At 42.1% G+C, this 22,118-nt stretch overlaps 1 protein-coding gene across 1 annotated transcript in view; it reads right to left on the bottom strand.

The window, feature by feature from the left end:
• MED27 (mediator complex subunit 27) overlaps positions 1–22,118 on the bottom strand; it is a 208,024-nt gene that overhangs the window by 66,427 nt on the left and 119,479 nt on the right. The window contains exon 4 of the mRNA XM_025888310.2: positions 12,398–12,491. Coding sequence (XP_025744095.1) covers positions 12,398–12,491 — 94 coding nt within the window. The remainder of the gene's footprint in view (positions 1–12,397; positions 12,492–22,118) is intronic.

Genomic DNA, 22,118 nt, shown 5'->3' with positions numbered 1-22,118 from the left:
TATAACCTGGAAGCCACCAGAAACTCACCCGGAAGCGAGTACAGGTGTAAGATACACTGAGTATAAAACGAGAAGACTCAGAGTAGAAGCTGCATCAGCAGGTGACCGACCAGGTAACCTAAAGAGACAGGACTGGGAGCTCTAGCTGGGGTTTAAGACCAGTGTAATTAGCCTTCTCTGGGCACCAGGCGCCTTTTTAACAGAAGCCACAGCCTCTGTCCCTCAGGAAGAGGTACAGAAGTAAGTGCACCTACACACAAAAACTGCAGAGATTTCTGGAAGCCTATCCATCACCTCCCAGGGGTCATGGACCAAGGTTAAGATCCCTGCCATTACAGCACCAGCTAATTTTAGAAGATTAAGTAGAAACAGGATAGGGAGCTCCCACAAAACATCTGTATGTTTTAACAGAATACTGTATCTACAAAGAACTTAAAATCACTTGCTTTCAAAGCTGAAGCCAAGTATATTTAGCAGAAGCACACACATACTTTGCCTAAGAAACCTCAAATCAAGTGGGTCCAGAAAAATTACCGAGGCCACGGCCCCCTCCCTATTATGTCCCTAGTGTAGTTTCCCATTCCTGGGGTGCTGAGTCCCAAGTTCATCTCCGGCAAAAGGGAGGCTGGATACTCCAAGTGGCACCCCGAGCAGGCAGGAGCTTCAGGTGATCTCTCACAAATGAATGAAAGTCTGAACTCTTGAGTCAGACAGACTAGGGTCTGACCTGTCACACTGTCACTAATTAATGATTGGGGATTATCTTTCAGCTGTGTGCCTTGAGCCACCCAGCAGCTGGGGTCCTGACTGGGGGTGAGGTGGCAACGTGTAAAGAATGGAGCTCAGGGGCGCCTGGGTGGCTCAGTTGGTTAAGCAACTGCCTTCGGCTCAGGTCATGATCCTGGAGCCCCAGGATAGAGTCCCGCATCGGGCTCCCTGCTCAGCGGGGAGTCTGCTTCTCCCTCTGACCCTCCCCCCTCTCATGTGCTCTCTCTCTCTCTCTCATTCTCTCTCTCAAATAAATAAATAAAATATTAAAAAAAAAAAGAACGGAGCTCAGGCCTGGCACAGAGCACATGCTTAGCACATGAGGAAACTTATGGAAGAAATATCTAGTATCAGGACAGCCTCTCTGTGCCCAATGAATTCTATACCAGAAAGGACAGTGTTTCTTTTACAAGTTTTAATCCTAGAATCATGCATGATTACATAAATGCTTATTTATTATATGAAACATTAACATGGTTCTGAAAATCAGAACTATACAAAAGGTACATTCAGAGCCATGTCACCCCTCCCCACACACATTGGACCTACTCTCTGCCCACGCAACTCTCTCCCTGATTTCTCTGTGTGTTTCCCCTTTAGAGATAAGCAGATGATGGTTACTTGATATCCTCTCTTTCTTACCAAGAAGGAAGCATATTAAAGAACACTCTTGCACTTTGCTTCTTTGCTCCCAACAACAGATCCTGGAAATCACTTCGTAGGAGTCAGAGGTATTTGCTTTTTTTTTTAAAGATGAAAACAGGAATGGCGTGGCCCCACAGTGTGGCTGTGTCATAATTTATGCAGTCCCTCTCCTTTGCTGGGGCACGGAGGTCATTTCCAGGGTTTTGCAATTACAAATAAGCCTGTGGATGTGCATGTTCGTACTGTAGGAGGTACATGAGCGGCGTAACTTCCTGGAGTAGCACCGCTGGGTGAAAATACAACACACACACAGTTGTGTTAGACGTTGCCAAAGTCCCCCCGAAGCAGCTACACTGCTCTGCGTTCCCACCAGCAACGTATGGTGGTGTGTGTTTCCTTGGGGGCTTACCAAGAGAATGTGTTGTGATACTTTTTTAATTTTTGCCAGTCTGATAGTGAGAAATGGCACCTCAGTGAGGTTTTAATTTGCTGATGGGAGGGTGAATATCTTTTCCTGTGTAAGTACCATTTTTATGTCTTTTGGGGGGGCATGAATTGTCTGTCTCCCCTCCCCCATTTTCTACCCCATTTTGGGTCTTTTCCCCTTTATTTTTTAAGATTTAAAAAATGACCTTAGGGATGTTAGCTCTGTATCTATGATATATGTTGCAAATATTTCCTCCCAGACTGCCGGTTGCCTTGACTTCACTATGATGTTTTTGGCCACCTAAAAGCTTTTTCCTTTCTATGACTGAAGCCCTGTCGATTTGAGATGCTACCCTTATCTTATGCTAAAGTTTCATACATAGTTGATTCTACCTCTTGCCTATTTTATTCTACTAGCCTGTTTGTCTACGGATAAGCCAATACCACACAGTTTTAATTAGAGAAGCTTTAGAGTATGTTTCAATGCCCAAGAGACAAGTTCTTTTTTGGTGTCTTCCTATCCTCTCTTCCATATGAACTTTAATATCAACCGAAAAAAAAATCTTTTAATGATTGCATTAAATTCATTCATATTTACTGATATATACGGTCTCGACTTAGTCACATAATTACATAGTTATCATGTGTACTATCTCTCTGATGCTTCCTTCCCTGAGTGATGTTGTCTTTGCTTGCTCACTCAGTTATTGATTGATGGATTGTATTCAGGAAGGCTTATATTTTTGTTCTCATGCTGACCCAGTCTGCTTACTTTGTACCTATACATTTTAATGCCTGTAGACTCCCATTTTTCTTAGATAGCATCTCGTTTATCAATTTTTAATGGTGTCCTTCCATGCTCATCTATCACACATACAAAGAGTCTTGCATCAACAACTGAACACATCTCATGCTCACTGTCAGTCCTTAGGCTTGGGCTCCCCACTCAGCTCGTGGGTGGATGTAGCTCATCCTCTGGCAGATTCCACAAGATGGGCTGACCGGCAGAGAATTCTCGTATGTTTACAATGGTTTTTCCGGGCCTTGCTACTTGAAAGACACATATATCCTTGATTCACACTTTCTTTGAAAATGCTGCTCCACTGCTTTGCTTTATGTATTGTTTTTGAGACATCTGATGCCAGTCTAATTCTTTTGCCTTGTAAGTTATTGGATTTTTTTTTTTTTTTTTTTTTTGCTTAGAAGCTTTGAGGATTTTTTCCTCTTTGAAGTCTGCCAGCATTACTAGAATGTGTCTTAGACTTGACTGTTGCTGGTCAATTTTCCTAAGCATCTGGTGAGCCCTTTTGATGTGCAGATTCAGCCTTTTAACTTAGAAATTTTCTTACAGTCTTACATATTGAGACCATTTGTTCTGTTCTTTCATTTTTCTTCTCCACAGGCTCTGATTATATACATGTTGTTTCTTCTTTGCCTGCCTCTCACTTCAACCACTTCCCCTCCAACCCAGTCTGCTTCTTTGTTTTGGTGTCTGTCTTTCTTCCGGTTGTTTCCCTGCCTTTCCTCCATGTTCTCTATTAAACTTCATGTGATTATCTTCTTCCTTGAACATCTTGAAATTTAGTCTTAATTTCTGAGACAGTTTTATCATTTTCTCCCAAGTATACTAAATCCTTTTCATTTCATTTCTGTTCTTAATTTCTGATTCAAGGACTTTTTAAAAAGTCTTTTTCCCCAAATGCTTGAGGATATTAAAACCAGTTCGGAGTACCATATTACATAGTCTTCTTCTGCTTTGTGGTGTTTGTTTCCTTCGGGGTGCAGCATGTCTTCACTTGAGGTGTTTATTTGCTCAACATTTCATTATGAAAAATTTCAAATACCTAAAAAGTCGGAAGAACTGTAGAGTGAACATCCATATTCCCATGAGCTAGATTCTATAATTGTCATTCCATTCTCCTTGCTGTATCACAGATTCATCCATCTATCACAGATTCATCTATCTATTCATCTATCAACCCATCTTATCTTCTTTGATGCATCTGAAAGTTGCAGTCATTAGTATACTTCATCCCTAAACATGTAGGCAAGCACATCTTTAAGTAGAGTTTAACATTTATTTAAAATGTGAGGTAAAATTGGCCTACAGTGAAGTGTATATATCTTTAGTGTATCAGTCTCTGAATTCTGAAAAGTGCATACAGCCACAGAAATCACATCTCTATGAAGATAAAGAACATTTGCCCCACCACAGAATGTTCCTTCATGCCCTTCCCAGTCGATGCCCACCCCATCCCTCCCAGGGGAATACTGTTCTGCTTCTATCCACCTTAGTCTTAGCCTGTTCTAGAACTTCATGTAATGCAACTACGCAGTATGTCCTCTTCTGTAAGGCATTTTCCCCTCAGCAAAGCTTAACAGTGAGTACACAAGTGATATAGCACACTAGGATTTGTTTGCATTTTCTTTTCTTTTTTTTTTTTTTTAATCACACATAGTTTAGAGTGTGGGCATTCTTGGTCTTCTAGTTGTGCTTACTGTGTGGTTTCTGTATTTGCATTTTTGTTTTTCTGTATTGTTTGGAGAATTTGTGCAGAGAATTGCATTTAGACGGCCATCCAGTGTTTCTGATTGTGAACATGTTCAGACACAAAGGAAGAGAGCCTGCTTAATAACTACCCAGATTAAAAAATGATCAAGATTTTGCCACACCTGCTTTATCTATCCCTCCCTTCTTCTGCTGCAATATTTTAAAGCATACCTCTTATATCAAGTTGTGTCAGCTCTACAAACTTCAGTATCCACCTCTAAAACACAGACCTTTTGTTTCACGACTGTGAGGTCATTATCACACCTAACAAAATCACCCCAAGTTCCCTGGTATCAGTTGAAATGTAGACCATGTGCAGATCACTTGGATTGCTTAAGAAAATCTTCTCTTACAGTTGGTTTGTTGAATCAGGACCCAAACGAGCCCCACACTGCACATACTGCTGTTGAGCCTTTTCAGCATTCTGTCCTCCCTGTTTTTTCCCCGTCACTGACTCTGTTGAAGAAACAGAGCTGTCCTGTACAATGTCTCCCATCCCTTTGCCTTATACTTTTTGACTTTTTTTTTTAAACCTTAAAGTTTTTTTATCACTAATAAATTTCCATTCATATCAATGCCATTGCAACAAACATTTCTGGAACCACCTTTCTGAAATTTAGTTTGATATACTGCTTTGAATATGCTTGATAGTTGAATATACTTCTCCCTGAAGTAGCAGTTCTCAAACATTTTGGTCTTGGGACCTCTCTACACTCTTGAAAATTACTGAGGACCCCAAGGAACTTCTGTTTCTGTGGGATACAGCTACTAATATTTACCATATTAAAAGTAAAACAGAAATGTTTGAAGACTACTGGAGCCAATCAATAGGTGTCAGTGTAATGACATCATCTTATGTGTAGAGGTTCTGGAAAACTCCACTGTGAATGTGTGAGTAAACAGGAGTAAGAAAGGAGAGCGATGTTTTAGTATTGCCATAAAAATCATTCTGACTTTAGACTTCCTGAAAGGGTCTCTCTGACCCCTTGTTGCCAAACCATTATCGGGAGCTGTTGCCACAAAGAATGGATTTAATCTTTGGAAACAAGTGTCTTTTGGAACCAGGTTTGGTAAACCGATTTTGATGTGTCCAAAATGAAGTAGAACTATAAAAATGGATTTAAAATATTTTTTTAATTTAATTTAGTTAAATTAAATATAGTGTATTATTAGTTTCAGAGGTAGAATTTAGTGATTCATCAGTCTTTATAACATCCAATGCTCATAATATCAAGTGCCTTCCTTAATGCCCATCACTCAGTTACCCCTTCCCCCCATCCACCTCTCCTCCAGCAACCCTCAGTTTCTTTCCTAGAGTTAAGAGTCTCTTACAGTTTGCCTCCCTCTGTTTTTCTCTTATTTTATTTTTCCTTCCCTTCCCCCACCATGTTCATCTGTTTTGTTTCTGAAGTTTCACATATGAGTGAAATCATATGGTATCTGTCTTTCTCTGACTGGCTTATTTTGCTTAGCATAATACCCTCTATTCCGTCCACATCATTGCAAATGGTAAGATTTCATTCTTTCTGATGCCTGAGTAATATTCCATTATACACACACACACACACACACATATACACACATACCACATCTTCTTTATCCATTCATCTGTTGATGGACACCTGGGCTCTTAACATAGTTTGGCTATGTGGACATTGCTGCTATAAACATTGGGGCATATGTGCCCCTTCGAATCAGTGTTTGCATCCTTTGGATAAATACCTAGTAGTGCAATTGCTGGGTCGTAGGGTAATTCTTTTTTAACTTTTGGAGGAAACTCCATGCTATTTTCCAGAGTGGATATACCAGCTTGCATTCCCACCAACAGTGTAAGAGAGTTCCCCTTTCTGTGCATCCTCACCAACATCTGTTGTTTCCTGACTTGTTCATTTTAGCCATTCTGACTGGTGTGAGGTAGTATCTCATTGTGGTTTTGATTTGTATTTCCCTGATGCCGAGTGATGTTGAGCATTTTTTCATGTGTCTCTTAGCCATTTGTATGTCTTCTTTGGGAAAATGTCTTTTCATGTCTTCTGCCCATTTCTTGACTGGATTTTTAAATAAATCTTATAAAACGGCATAAAAAAGCATTTAATGAAGAATTCCAATAATGTTCTGTGCTGTGACAAAAAAGCTGACACACAGGTGTAGTTTCCTAAAGCGACTGCTGGGAGTCACAGAACTTCAGCACCGGATGATCTTCAGAAATCTGAAGTTCAACCAAAGTCACCACCTGAATCTTTGTATGTCTGGGAAAGACATGTTTTACTACTTTGGAATTGTTGGTCGGTGTAAATGAGTGCAACCATCTAGGAAAACCCTTTGGCGTTTTCCCAGGCAGTCTGGGTGCCCTAACTCAGGCTTTCTCTGCTTTGGCACTTTGATTTTGGGCTGGATGACCCTTTGAGGTGGGGGCTGCCCTGCTCACTGTAAGATGGCTAGCAGTGGTTCTGGGCTCTACCCCCTACATGCCAGTAGCACTACCCGCCCCCCGAGTTGTGAGAAGTAAAAATGTTTCTAGACTTTACCAAATGTCCCTTGGGAGGCAAAAATCACCCCCGCTGAGAACCACCGCCATAAACCAAGCACTCTGCTCCTAGGAGAAGCTCTGGGAAAAACTTCAGCCCAGGGTCCCACGGGTATGAACGAGAATGTTCAAAGTAGACTGTTTATAGTATAAAAACCAAAACCAGGAACAAATCAGTGACCACTAATAGAAAAAAGGATAACTAAATTAGTATATATTCATATAATGGAATATTTCATATTAACAAAATGAATAAGGTATAGCTAAACCAACTATTTTAATGATACCAAGTAAAAAAAAATGTTGAGTGAAAAAATTAAGTCCCTGAAGACAACATATGATATCTTCTAAAAATATTAATTACAACAGGTAAAATTAAAGAATACATTATTTAAGAATAGATACATACGTGTTAAAGCTTCCTTCGTAACAGGGCAGGGAAGAGAATGAAACATGAAGGGAGGGCTGACAGCTCCCTATGGGGCAGAGGCAGGGGACGGGAGGGGCTGCTCCCTGGGTGTACAGGTTGCAGATAAATTCTAGCTCTGGGGTTGGGTGGTAGGTTCACAAATGTTCACTATATTATTAAAGAAATATGAAAGGGCCATGCCTAGGTCAATGATGACAAGTGTGTCATGAATCAAGGATCATGATCCACACCTAAGGTTAAGATAAAATTTAAAAAACCCCAGCCCTCCACATTGTCTGTGAGTCTGGTCTACCGCGGTGTGGCTTCCGCGGTCTCATCTCCCCTGGATGCCAGCACTCCAGCCATCCTCGCCTCCTTGGTTTTATCCGAACACACCCACTGTCATCCCGCTAGGGTCGTTTGTACCTGTGCTGCCCCTCCTGGACCCATTAGCACCTTGGCCCACTTCCGGCAGGTGCCTACTCATAGAGGGCTCCCCTGACCCCCAGCCCCACTCCCATGGCACCTCTCTCTCTCCCCAGCCCCTGCCCTGCTTCCTTCCCCCTTAGCCTTCTCATCTGCCATCATATCATGCAACAACTAGCTGGTGTCCTGCCCATTTCCCATTCCACAACACAGCCTCCACGAGTGCATGGACCTCAGTCAATGCTGAGCAGCATCCACAACCATGCTTTTCTCTCCTGGTGCTCAGAGTATTTACTGAGGGAATGAATAAATGCTTTAGGAACCTAGCTCATGAAACAGTCTGACACCAGAGCTGGGACTTATCAAACAGACTGGACTTCACTGGAACTTCAAGGGTACAAAGGGTTGTAATACTGGTTCTCAAAACGTGCTGCACAGATTACCTGAGGCTTCGGTGGGGCACCTGTGAGATGTGACTCTTGGGCTCTATCCTGGAGCCACAGAATTGGAATTTCTGTGCTGTCTGCCAGGGATGTGCATTTCCCACACACTAGACTGGTGATTCTTGGGTCTACTATAGTTTGAGAACTATGGAACCCAGTGAAAAAATTGAAGCCCAGAATAGTTAAGCTGTTCAACAGTCTTTCCCACTGCGAGAGCTTTTGATGGGGCAAAATGAGATAATGTGTCTGAACGGTTGAAAAAAGATGTGTCATTCAAAAGCAAGGCATGAATATGTTAAAGAAATTAGAGGTTAGTTAAAATTATATTTAGAAAGATTGATAAATGAGTTTTCTCTCATAAATCATATAACATAAAGATTATAAAATCTCAAGGTATATTTCAAATATCATGGTTGAGGCTTCATCTTTTTCTTCTTTTCTACATTCGTACACCTAGTGAATCAGTCAAAAATTGTAGATTAATATTTTAAATGCCGAAAGAAGCCAGCTGCTTGTTCTAGTCTCTGACTCAGTTAAGCTCTTACAATATTTTGACTGTTTGAAGAAAATTAATAATGGGATGTTAGGTGGTAGATTAACTGAAACTAAATATCAACATAGCTAGATTTATTTTTGGATGGCTGAGCTCATCCCTTCAAAGAACGGAAACAGGATTTATTATATCATGAGTTATTAACTTACACAAGACCAAAACGGTCCCCTCCACCCCCCAACAGAGCAGAGAGCCAGCCACAGTGTATTTAAAGATTATGTAAGAGGCTGAAACTTTATACTTCCTATCAGCTAGGACTTGGTGTTTACAGGATACAGCTAATTACCTAAGGCTCACAAAGATGCCAGAAGTTAAGGCGAAAACTGTTCTGACAGCTCTGGAATCAGACTAGTACCAATGCTGACTGCCTCTTCCCTGAACAGCGGGTCCCACTGCAGCCAACATGGACAAACTGATACCTATGGGAGAGTAGGATGATTTTATCTGTCATTCATGTACTTATGCAACAAACACTCCCTGAGCACCTACTGGTCCTCCCTTCCCTCCTCTAGCTCCCCCTCCCACGCATGCACTATCTGGGGGTCCGCACATGTGAAAGGGATACATGTATATGCTTCAAGTCAAACGCAGTGCCCAGGCCGGAAGATGGGCACTCCTAATGGTTCTGATGGATTCTGAAGCCCTGATGCCTCCAGCCAACAAAGAAAGGTTGGTTTTTCTTTCGATGAGCCAAGCTGGCCCCAATCCCTTAGAAAAGTACCAAATTACAGCCTCCCTTTTCCCCTTCTACACTGATGTTAGACTGTGGCTCCCAGTTACAGATCTTTGTACATCTGAGGCACTCTGCTGCTGCTTCCCGGCTTGGTGGGGGTGGGGGTGGGGGTCAGAACGGATCACCGCACCTGCCTTTTGTTCACAGAATGCTCTGGAGTTCGGTGACTTTACGTCGTTTTACTACGTATGTGCACAAAGATATCCCCCCACCCCAAGCCGATACTCATACACCCAAACTGGAAGAGCTCTATAACAAGTCAGCAGAACGTGCTGATCGCAGATAATCATGCTGCACAGATTAACTGGAGCCGTTTCTGGGCCCCCAGAGTGTCCCCAAAGGACCGTCATCCTGCTCTGGACGCCCCTGGAGCTATCCTGGTTTTTGTCCCGAGTGGCAGATCACCTCTACCTTCCAGTCTGTGAGCATCCAGCATCATTAGAAAGCAAAACAAAGACAAAAACCGAACCCTTTTCTTGCTTAAGTTAATCAGAGCAGGGTTCTGTTGACTGCACTCAAGGAAGCCTGGCTGACTCAGGAGATGTCATTTTATTAAAAAGCACAGGTGCAATGTGCGCCTTGTTCAAGGCACATAAAAGGAGATGTCAGCAGAGACTGCTCGTGTGTGTCCTGCTTCACCAGCCTTAACGGTCTGTCCTGGTCAGTCTCGCTCATCTCCTGAAGCTTTCCAGAATACACTGTACTCCAGATGTATACAATCCATTCCAGACTCATCTCCAGAAAACAACACTTCCAACTCTTGCCTACACCTCCCGTGGGGTGCCCTCACTGCCTACGGTGCAGGTCCCAAACATTCTCCACTGAGGTCACGGGGAGCAGCTGCCGAGCAAGGGCAGTAAGGGAGGTGCTGGTCCTGCTCCTCTGCCGGGTGAGCATTCCCTTCAGCCTCAGAGAAGGTGTCTGGGTGGCAGCAGCAAATGGGCCAGAGGTCTGCAACCTAATAAAATGCCATCTTGTAAAAGTAAAAGCCAAATCAAGCAGTTTTGTTAAAAGTATGATTACCCACCCAGCAATCTGATTCTGAATCAGATCTCCTACTGCTATTCCTATAAATATGCACCACCTTATGTGAATTCCTGTGTCACCTAAGGAAGGTAACAGCTAGGCTAGACGCATATAGTGTTCTGAATTAGCCACGCATGGGGGTAAAAATGCATATATAAAATGGGGTTCTTTCCCTGAATTAAGCCCCTAAACTCCCTCATCGGTCTGTTAAAACAGCTGCTCCATGGGAAAGCAGACAGGGCTGACAGGTCATCATGAAATAAAAGCCCGCTTTCTCAGGTGGAAGTAACTCTAATATCTTAGACCTGTTTACCTATGATCCTGTTCCCTCTGCTCATTCCCTTCAATGCCAAATCCCTACCTCCATCATGAAATGGAAGCTCAATGACCCAGAAATAATTTGAACAAACCTATTTCACTGAGGATGCTCTCATTTTTATCTTCATTAACTCCTTGGTTCCTGTCAGGTATGCTGAAAGCAGGATTTATGTTTTAGCTGCTGGGCCTGGAGGATCTTAAAATTTAGACAATTTCTACATTTAACTGAGGCAAAAGATAGTGCATGTTTTGTAGACAGATACAAATTGTTTTCTTTTTCTATTAAAAGAATGCTGTATTAACTCATTCACTGTACTTTTTAACGGAAAGAATTTAAAGTAGCACGATACCCAATGTGCACTAATTTTTTCTCACAAAAGAAATAGCACCCATTTAATAAGCCCGCATCTCTTCCTTTCTTAAGAGAAAACCACACACGCACGCACACAGCAAGCCCGTTCTCCTCAGGTGAACAGCTGGAGGGAATCGTAGCTCATCCTGGGTGACTGGCCCTTTATAAGATTCTGCAAAAGTAAAACGCTAAAGTATAGGGAGTTCACAAGAGGCCCCAAAGCAGCAACAGCTGACAAGACACAAAAAACACTCAATCCTGAAGCTCACCTCCCTGATGCCCATGAAGAACCATCACTCTTGATTCGATTAATTCTGCTTTTTGTAAAATGTGGTGGGTCCTCAAAATCTGTGTTCAGAGAAGTATTCTTCAAGCACACATTATCACAGAGTGCTGGAAAAGCTTCACATCCCTGAGGTCTCTATGCCTTTCTAATTACTAATAAAACTTAGCATTTCTATTCCACTATATTTCCCAATCACACCTGTCTTTGGTGAATTCATGCAAATGCAAACATCAGCGGTGAGGATGTGAGGCCAACATGCTCAGAGCAACTCAAAATCAGAAACAACAAAATTGGAAATCATCAGCGATAAAGTCTCAGAACACTTTCTTCAAATACATAATGGATTTTATAAGCGATTTTCCACAGAACCTGGTTCTATTTTTTTTTAATTTTATTTCTTTATTTATGGGGGGGGCACGAGTGAGCAGGGGAGGGGCAGAGGGAGAGAGAGAATCTCAAGCAGACTCTGTGCTGAGTGTGGAACCCGACACTGGGCTCCATCTCACGACCCATGAGATCATGACCTGAGCCGAAATCAAGAGTCGGATGCTCAACCGACTAAACCACCCAGGCACCCTGAACCTGGTTCTATTTTAAAATGGTGTTTTTCTTAGCAGGATCCAATAGTTGGGCATTTCTTTGAGACAATATAAAAGACTCACCAAAACATCCTGAACTGACTTACAGGTGGAATGGTTTTACAGTATATTTCCTCTCTAGGTCATTCTTATACGGGCTCTGCAATTTCGTTCAAAAGCCAAGTTTCAATGTGCAGAACTTTGAAACTACAGGATACCAGTGAAAAGAAATATGCTATTCACCATCAAACCGGGATTTAGTCTCCATTCTTTAGATCCTACGACACAGAGCCAGAGACAATCTTGAGGCTAGTGTTCTTCCACATGGTCCTACAGACAGGTCAAGCAAAACTTACCAGAAGCATTGCTGATGTGCCATTGGGCCTGGATAAGTGGATGGACATTTCAGGAAACATCCTGTCAATGCGGCTGATCACATCATCAACATACCTAAGTGGGAAAAAGAAATGCACACATGTGAACTGGAACCTTAGTCAAAGAAACACAAATCTACAGTGTACTAAAGACTTCTCTCTTCAGCTGTTTATCAATGCAATATAGTCAAGAAGGCAAATGGGACTCATGTCTTTTTACAAAAAATACTACTCCCTCATTCCTCCTTTTGCCTTTCAGGGCCAGCCAGTTTTTAGGCTTTCTTCTGGTATTTACCTCCATATTTCCACATGATATGTTTTTAATGCTAGTTCTTGCTTTTTCATTTCATTTTTTTAAGCTTTTATTTAAATTCTGGTTAGTTAACATACAGTGTAATATCACTTTCAGTTGCACAATATAGCGATTCAACAATTCTGTACAACATCCAGTGCTCCTCACAACAAGAACATTCCTGAATCTCCACCACCTATTTCGCCCATCCCCCCACCCATCTCCCCTCTGGTGACCAGCAGTGTATTCTCTATAGTTAGCATTTTTTTTTTTTTTTTGGTTTGTTCTCCTCTCTTCCCACCCCCCCTTTGCTCATTTGTTTTATTTCTTAAATTCCACATTTAAGTGATATCATATGGTATTTGTCTTTCTCTGGCTTACTTCACTTGGCATAATACTCTCTAGCTTCATTCATGTAGCTGCAAATGGCAAGATTTCATTCTTTTTTACATCTGAATAATATTCCTGTGTGTGTGTGCATACGTGCATTTTTTCCTTTAACCATTCTTTATCTGTTCATCAACTGATGGATACTTGGGCTGCTTCCATAAATTTGGCTATTGTAAATAATGCTGCTACAAACATTGGGGTGCATGTATTCCTTTGAATTAGTATTTTTATATTTTTTGGGTAAATACTTAGTAGTGAGATTACTGGATTATAGGATAGTTCTATTTTTAACTTTCTGAGGGACCTCCATACTGTTTTCCAGAGTTGCTGCACCAGTTTACATTCCCACCAACAGTGCAAGAGGGTTCCCCTTTCTCCACATCCTCGCCAACACCTGTTGTTTCCTGTGTTATTGATTTTGGCCATTCTGACAGATGTGAGATGATATCTCATTGTAGTTTTGATTTGTATTTCCCTGATGATCAGTGATGTTGAGCATCTTTTTATATGTCTGTTGGCCATCTGTATGTCTTCTTTGGAAAAATGTCTATTAATGTCTTCTGCCCATTTTTAAATTGGATTATTCCTTTTCTGGGTGTTGAGTTTATAAGTTCTTTATATATTTTGGTTACTCACCCTTTAGTGGATGTCATTTGCAAATATCTTCTTCCATTCCATAGGTTACCTTTTAGTTTTGTTGACTATTTCTTTTGATTGTGCAGAAGCTTTTTATTTTGATGTAGTCCCAGTAGTTTATTTTTGCTTTGGTCTTCCTTCCTTCAGGAGACCTATCTAGAAAAAAGACAGCTGATGTCAAAGAAATTACTGTTTATGCTTTCTTCGAGGACTTTTATGGTTTCAGGTCTCACATTTAGGTCTTTAATACATTTTGAATTTACTTTTGTGTATGGTGAGGAGAATGGTCCCCGTTTCATTCTTTTGCATGTCGCTGTCCAGTTTTCCCAACACCATTTGTTGAAGAGACAGTCTTTTCCTCATTGGATATTCTTTCCTGCTTTGTCGAAGATTAATTCACCATTATAATGTGGGTTCATTTCTGAATTTTCTATTCTGTTTCATTGATCTTCGTGTCTATTTTTGTGCCAGTACCATACTGTTCTGATTACTGTGGCTTTGGAATAGAACCTGAAGTCTGGAATTGTGATGCCTCCAGCTTTGCTCTTCTTTTTCAAGATTGCTTTGGCTTTTTGGGGTCTTTTGTGGTTCCATATACATTTTAGAATTGTTTGTTCTAGTTCAGTGAAAAATGCTGTTGGTATTTTGATAGGGGTTGCATTAAATGTGTAGACTGCTTAAGGTAGTATAGATGTTTTAAGAATATTTGTTCTTCTAATCCATGAACATGGAATGTCTTTCCACTTCTTGGTGTCATCTTCAATTTCTTTCATCAGTGTTTTATAGCTTTCAGAGTACATAGGGTTTCCCTTCTTCAGCTAGGTTTATTCCTAGGTATCTTACTGTTTTTGGTGCAACTGTAAATGGGATTGATGCCTTCATTTCTTTTTCTGCTGCTCCATTCCTGGTATATGGAAATACAACAGATTTCTGTACATTGATTTTGTATCCTGCAACTTTATTGAATTTGTGTATCAGTTCTAGCAGTTTTTTGCTGGAGTCTTTCAGGTTTTCTATATATAGTATCATGTCATCTGCAAATAGTGAAAAGTTTTACTTCTTCCTTACTGATTTGGGTACCTTTTCTTTTTGTTGTCTTATTGCTGTGGCTAGGATGCTTTTTCATTTTAAGCATGACTTAGTGACTTTCTTCTATAGGAGATCAGAATTTAGCTGCCACCATCTTGGCCACTGGGCTCCGATACAGAGGCTCCTCCCTCTGCCTTTCTGGTCTAGGGACGGCAACAGCTTCCTGTTGCTGCTCATCTCTGGTAGCCTCGCTGTCTCCTGTTTGGCTTCTCACCTCAATCACCTACATAACCAATTCCCTGGATTAAGTTCTCTTGGTTTCAAATGCCTGAATTCCTATTTTCCTGGCTGGACTCTAATTCAAGTAATATCATAATTTTTGCTTAAGTCAGTATTTGGTGTGTACATTCTAAAATCTCTGCATATATATTAAAAAAAATTTTTTTTTTGAGAGAGAGAAAGAATCCTGAGCAGGCTCCATGCCCAGCATGAAGCTGAATGCAGGGTTTGATTGTATGACCCTGAGATCATGACCCGAGCTGAAATCAAGAGTTGGACACTCAAGTGACTGTGCCCCAAATCTCTGTGTGTATTTTAAGTAGCAGAGCCACACAGGAGCTCATGAGTACATACATTTATTTGCACAACTTTCTGTTTTGCCTTGATTTTCACTTGGTTAGTTTTCTATGTGCCTACTACAATGCTTTCCCTGAACTCTCTACCCGACTCTAAAACTTCTCTCACTACAGTCAGACATACCAGGCAATCTGTCAGGTCCGTTTTTTCCTGGACACATTCCTCCAAAAGAGAGTCTTCTCTTTTTCTGGCCCAAATGGAACTTAACTCTCTTAAGGTTTAATAATCACCGACACATTAAATACTTAGCATGGTGTCTGGCACATACTAAGGACCGGGAAATTACAAATACTCTCACGGGGACATCAGGGGCCTGCTCTGCAGAAATGCCCTCTCTTAGCAGGATGAATTCTCCCCACCAGTGGAGGCTCACTGTGATGATGCCAATCTACAGCACCAACAGAGCTGGGTCTGGCTCACATCCTTTGAGAATAAAATCATACCAGCATTTGTGCTTACCACCCAATCACACTGGGGATGTATAATACAATAGCTGAGATGCAAAACTATCTATTAAGGGTTTTGTATTGGATTTCATATCCATTGGATATGATAAATTAAATTACATATCCATTAGATCAGGGACATATAAAAGCTATGTTCTCTTGGGGGAAGAGGGAGAGTAACTCTCTACTCACAGCATGAAGATTTCAGTTCAAAACCAGGGGCTCATAAGAGATAGCAGACAACACAGTGCCATTTGTTAAAAAGTGAACACCAATGTGTCAGTCATGAAAGTCAGGGAATAATCGTACTGATGAACCGGTCAGGTTTTCCTTAGAGAATGTCTTGTACAGTTTCAGACTTGGAGCTGAAGGGAGGGAAAACCACAGGGGGCCCAGTCGTAAGTAATAAGGACAGTAAGCAGACTGGAGCAGCGGTATGTGAAAAAAGGGGGTGTGGAAGGCCACTTGCTCCTGGGAAAGGGGGTTGACGGGAGACTGACATCTTTCACGGGTGTGAGCGGCTTTTAGGAATTCAGTACCAAACAGCTCTCTCCCACCTCTAGAAAGGACCGTAAGATAAGGGCAAGGCCTTAAAAAGTGAACTAGCTCAGAAAGAATGAGAAGTATTTCTTAAAAGCAAGGCCCAAATGCTGTTGATTTTTTTTAAGATTTTATTTTTTTAAGTAATCTCTATGTAGACCCAATGTGGGGCTCAAACTCACAACCCCAAGATCAAGAGTCATGTGCTGCACTGACTGAGCCAGCCAGGTGCTCCCCCAACACCATTCTGTTGATCTTTTTAAAAAAAGATTTTATTTATTTATGAGAGAGAGAGAGAGAGAGAGAGAGAATGCATGTGTGCGAACCGGAGGAGAAGCAGAGGGAGAGGGACAAGCAGGCTCTACACTCAGCATAGACCCCAACGTGGGGTTCAATCCCACCACCCTGAGATCATGACCTGAGCCGAAATCAAGAGTCAGACGCTTAACCAACTGAGCCAGCCAGGCATCCCCTCCCATTCTGTTGCTTTTTAAAATGGCTGAGGAAACAACCTTTCCTGGATGGTAAGGAACAGACCAAGACATCACACGTCATCTCGCACAGTCCCCTTCTAGATTTATAGCTTCATGATACAACCTTGGCTTTAGGCATAAACGCTACAAATGGGTAAAAAGATGAAGGAAGGAGGAAGCAAACTCATGTTTCACCACTGCCTGATGTTTTTTGAAATGGTGGAAGACACATGGCAAACTTCATGTCAAAAGTATACAGCAAGTCACTGGAAAGATTTCTGCATTTACATACTTATTTTTTAAATCTGTATGTATGGTTGAAAGCCAGTTACTTCAGATTCAGCATGAAGCAAAAATCCACTGTCCTGTGTGATTGGAGGTCACTGCTAAGTATATGCTAATGAGGAGGGGGTGGGCAATGTCTTCGGAACCAATCCTCAATCAATAATCATCGTAACTCTCGACAGGAGAATGCAAATGAATAAGCGGGACCTCAGTACAAAGGTAACATCATAATTTGCTCTCCCTTGTACCTTTCACCTTGAAGGTTTCAAAATGCTTTTGGAAAACCTGTCTCTTTAGTAGGCTAGGGAAATAGGGGAATGAGTAGGTTACCCGATGATTCCAGAAACCAAGCTCTGCATGTGGATTTCTAGGATTCCACGCCAACTACCTGACTTTGCTGGCTTTTTAGTGAGGGCCAGAGTTCTAAACAGGCAGACAGCAAATGTCCCCTGCCGCTTCTGGATTCCTTTATTTATGAGATCTGTCAACACAGGACAGTGGAGAGGTCTGGGGTGGCACGTTTGGTTTCCTCCCCCATCAGGGATCTCAGATGAAGCTCAGCAAACTCAATCCAAAGATTTTATGAAGCAAAAATGAATCTCAAGGAGACTGTTTTTCATTCACACGCCTAACATAAAGGAGATGCAAATTTTCTTTTTACAGGTGACATTATGTATTTGCCAAAAAGAGAAAGAGAGAAAGTCAGCTGTGTTTTTAACTGAGGAAAACAATGTCTAAATCCTAGAAGCAAAAATCAGAACATTTCATTTTCAGATATACCCAACCTTTAAAACGCAAATCCACCACTAGTCACTTGACAGAAATAAGGAAAGCTAGGAACGTCAAATTATAAAGCCGGATGGCAGGGGAGGTGGTCTTTGCCGTACCACCTCCTTGGCAGCACTTCTAGGGATGCTGCCTCCCGAGCCCACGAGCTCGCCAGGGTCTGCACAGAGCTCGGCAGCGTGTCACGTCCCACTTTGAGTACAGGGCTGAGGACAGGTAGGAACAGCGTGCTCTCCTCCTACACGTCCACCATATGCTCCACTCCGTCCTGTGGCAGGATCAAATTCCTTTAATTTTTACCTTTGGAATATAGGCAAACAAGCAGTAACACAGCAGTGGTGACTAGTTTACACTTGAGCAGACGCGGCGCGGAAAGACATTAATTTAGTGCCAAATTGAGCAGTGAGTCACAATTTGCACATATCTGTCAACCTGTTAACAGGGTAATAACTTGGAAAGATTGCTGTTCCTATTTACATTACAGAGGCCTTTCGAAACGGTGAGCTGCTGGAAGCTCTCCTCCCAGAGCACTCGGGCAATAAGCTGGCTTATGGTCCAAGAATTGGACTAGAAATACAAACTCCTAGAAATCACAGGTTCAGATCAAGGTGTGGTTCAGAACTTCAATATTTTCAGGGAGAAAGTTAACTTTAGCAATGAGAGAATCCAATTTCCCTGTTCTGCTCCCCAGTTGCAGTCAGACTCTCCAATTTTCCCCAGTGCAATCCAACCAATTCTCAAGGTTTGTAAAGGCTTCCTTAGGACTAAGCTTCCGTCTCCACGACTTCAACATCTTGGCAGCATCAGAAATGATCACGCCATTCTCAGATTTCTAACATTAATTTTTGAAGCCTTATAAGTGTTGTTCTTTCTGATTGTCTTCAAGTAGCTTGGCCTGCTCCTTTCAATGTCCTTATTCAGAGAATTAAGAAACGCCAGGCACTCAGAGGTCCTCTTATCAGAGGACCAGTCAATCCAGGAATGAGAAGCATCTCCAAGAGGCGGCTCCCCCATCACATCTCACAAGGCAGCCCTTGGACTGCTGGACCGCCACCCCAGCATCTCCACCTCCTTACCCCACTGCAGCCTCGTGGAATGACACACAAACACTGCCTCCAAAACCTCAAGGCTTTCTGCAAACACATAAAAGACTATCAGGTTTTCCAATTTCTTTTATCGGCATGTTTTAATCTTCCTGGGTCACAGAACTCTCTAGGAAGGTACTGAAAATTAAAATGCACATCTGTACAGCATTTTACATATAGCTGTTTGCAGTTCATAGGCTCCTTAAAGTCCATTCCTGAACCCCAAATTCAGAATAACTGCTCTAGACCTGTTTTGGAATGGAGGTATCTGGTTTTCTTCTTTGTTCTTTTCTGAATAGTTTTATTTTTCAACAAAGCTGCCTTCATTTGAGAAATAAGTTTGTACTTGCTGCAGCCTAGAAGTGAACACCCTGAAGTAATACAGGGGTACGATGACTGGATCAGTTCCCATAATCTTAAAATCATGCTTCCATGATGGAGTCCAAGGTTAGTTTTTGTTTGTTTGCTTATGTTTAAACACCTAACTCTCACTGACTCCAATGAAGTCAAGGACCTGCTTCTGTGACCTTAGAGGTCACCCGAGAGCAACTAACCATCTCTGCCCTCCAAAGTCGCATCACCTGTGCTTTCCAGAAGCTCCTTGCTTGTATCAAGAAAGAGGTCCCTGCTTTCTGCATCACTGCTTAGGACACGGCTTGGTGGTGAGCTTAAGTCTCGAGTGCTGAGGGGGCCGAGGAGGCTCCTATTGCTCCAGCCTCAGCTGGCCTCCTTCCACGACCCTGAGCAGGCCTGCACTTTTACCTTGCACGCTGTGCACAATCTGCATTCTCTGCCTGGAAGTCTTTCCACAACCACTTCTGCTTCCGTGCCCAGGTCAGTCCAGCTCACGCTTCAAGTCTTTGGTTCCCAGCTTAAAAGACACTTTCTCAGGGAGCCTTCCCGGGCCCTCCCCCTCAGCCCCCATCAGTCAGTGTGCCCTATACCTCACTTCTATGGCACTTCTAATTCTCTTTGTGGCTCCCATCCCAGTTTAATTAAGCAATTTTTCTAGTGATTATTTGCTTAGTGCCTGTCTGCCTGAAAGGATTCTCTGTGGGCCGGGATGGCTGCTTTATTCAATGCTGAAGCCCAGCACCTTTGCCGGGGTGCCTGGTACCCACTAGATGCTCCTTAAATATTTGCTGAATGAGTAGACAGGACATTAAAATTAAGCCAAGACCCAGGCCAGGCAGGGAGGACACAAGTAAAATGCAAAGTTGTCTGTCACGGACGAAGATCGGAGGTGCTGTAAAGGGCATTACATTCACCACCAAAAGGCACAAACAACAGCAACCAGAGAGCACTACAGACAAACCTCAAAGAAAGCAGGAGAGATTCTTCAAAAGTCTTATAGCTTCATATGCAGCTACAAAATCCCTGCATCTGTTTTAGTAGAAGCTCAATGCCTCTTAGAAGCAAGAGCCTTCTAAAGGAGTGCGCTGTGTTACTGACGTACCGCTTTTAAAATGTTGCTTTTAACGAACTAATTAATTCTGCAAAACATTAGTATAAAGATGAGTGCTACCAAATTGGGATTACAATACCAAAATGATAACAAAACTGAATGTGGAAGACATTTCTAAAGATACCAGTTTTGCAAAACATTAATTTTCTACTCCACACGTTAAAATATATTGCAAACTATTTGTTATTAAAAGCCTTAAAATAATTTGCTGGACAGATGGCTTGGTTCTCTAAAGTCTGACCCCTCCTCAAAAGAAAAAAAAGAAAAAACACAAACCCAACCAACAAGCCTGGACTCCAGCCAGCGATCCCATGTTAGTGAGATGTTTAGCAGCTCAAACCAGATTTAAATAGCATCTACCCCACACAGTGTGTATGACACATGCTGTTCATTTCCCCCACCCATACAAAATCTGAAAGTTACGGGTGCATATATTAATAAACCACCTTTTTAGGGAGAGGGTAATGCCCAGCAGCTACCAAAAAAAGACAACCATTTGCATGCTCTGAAAATGATTCAAGATTTTCCTCCACACCTGTCCAGAATGATGAGTCCAAGAGGACTGCCAGTGGGTGGGAACAGAAGGGGGCTTGTTTAATTCCTCCACGAGAATGAGACTGCCTGAGACTCAACAGTCGGTCTCAATATATGCTGAAGAAAGAAGACAGGAAACCCAGGTCCAACTTCTCAGATTTGTTAAGATATTTGTATCATGTCTGTGAAAGCCTTCCAGTTATTCTCTCAAGAAAATGAAAAGTATTTTCTCAACTGTACATGAAAAGGCAAGACTAGATGTATCACAGATGGGAACAAGAGCGTTTGCTTAGGTTTCTGCTCCATCTTTTAGTACACTGCTTTGCTCTCCCTGCCCACAATACTAATTGTGCTATTACTCTCTTCTAAGGAAAGACACTCAAAACTTCACAATTTCTTTATGGAAACTCAACACCTAAGCAGAGAGGGCTGTCAAGATTAGGAAGAGCTACTTCCTCAGAGTGAAATGGAGGCCAGGTCAGAGAAGTGGAAGGGAGCTTTCCCCTGTTCTCTCCTTAGCAGCTTATTCAGCTATGTGAATACGTTACCTGAACAAATACAGGAGAACCACCACAGCAAGCAAACAAAAGCTATCCTACATTTCCTCAAGCTGAAACCAAGGCACAAAGACCCATCACATACAGAAACACAGAAATGAACCTGCCTGCCTTCCTTCTTCCGGGGCTGGGGCCACGCAGCCTAGTAAATTCACAGGTGTGCATGAACTAGAACACAAGGCAAATACCATCTAAACCAGAACTCTTCTTCCACATGATTTAGAGAGGTCATGCATTGTAAACTATCCCTATTAGATCTATTAATACATATTTACTGGGTGCCCATAGTGCTCGACAATGACTGTGTTCAGGAAATGCTATTAAACCCTGAGGACAGGAAACAGTGGAATGAGCTGCCCAAGAAGGCCTTCTGTGAGCGCCGGATGGCTGCAGGGATGGCTCTGGCCTGTGCTTTCTGCTGCAGAGTCAGGATGAGCAGGAAAGCAGGTATTGCTTTCCAGGTTTCAAAGCACTTCTGCATTCCTTATCTCATTTATTTGCTCAGCAACTCTGGGAAGTAAGAAGGGCGAGTCCAAAATTCCCGTTTTA

This window comes from Callorhinus ursinus, unplaced genomic scaffold (genome assembly GCF_003265705.2).
Source record: "Callorhinus ursinus isolate GAN/ISIS: 27379988/994484 unplaced genomic scaffold, GSC_fseal_2.0 scaffold24, whole genome shotgun sequence".
NCBI classification, from domain to species: domain Eukaryota; kingdom Metazoa; phylum Chordata; class Mammalia; order Carnivora; family Otariidae; genus Callorhinus; species Callorhinus ursinus.
The sequence above is the reverse complement of the archived record's forward strand: the minus strand, read 5'-3'. Positions and strand labels throughout refer to the sequence as shown.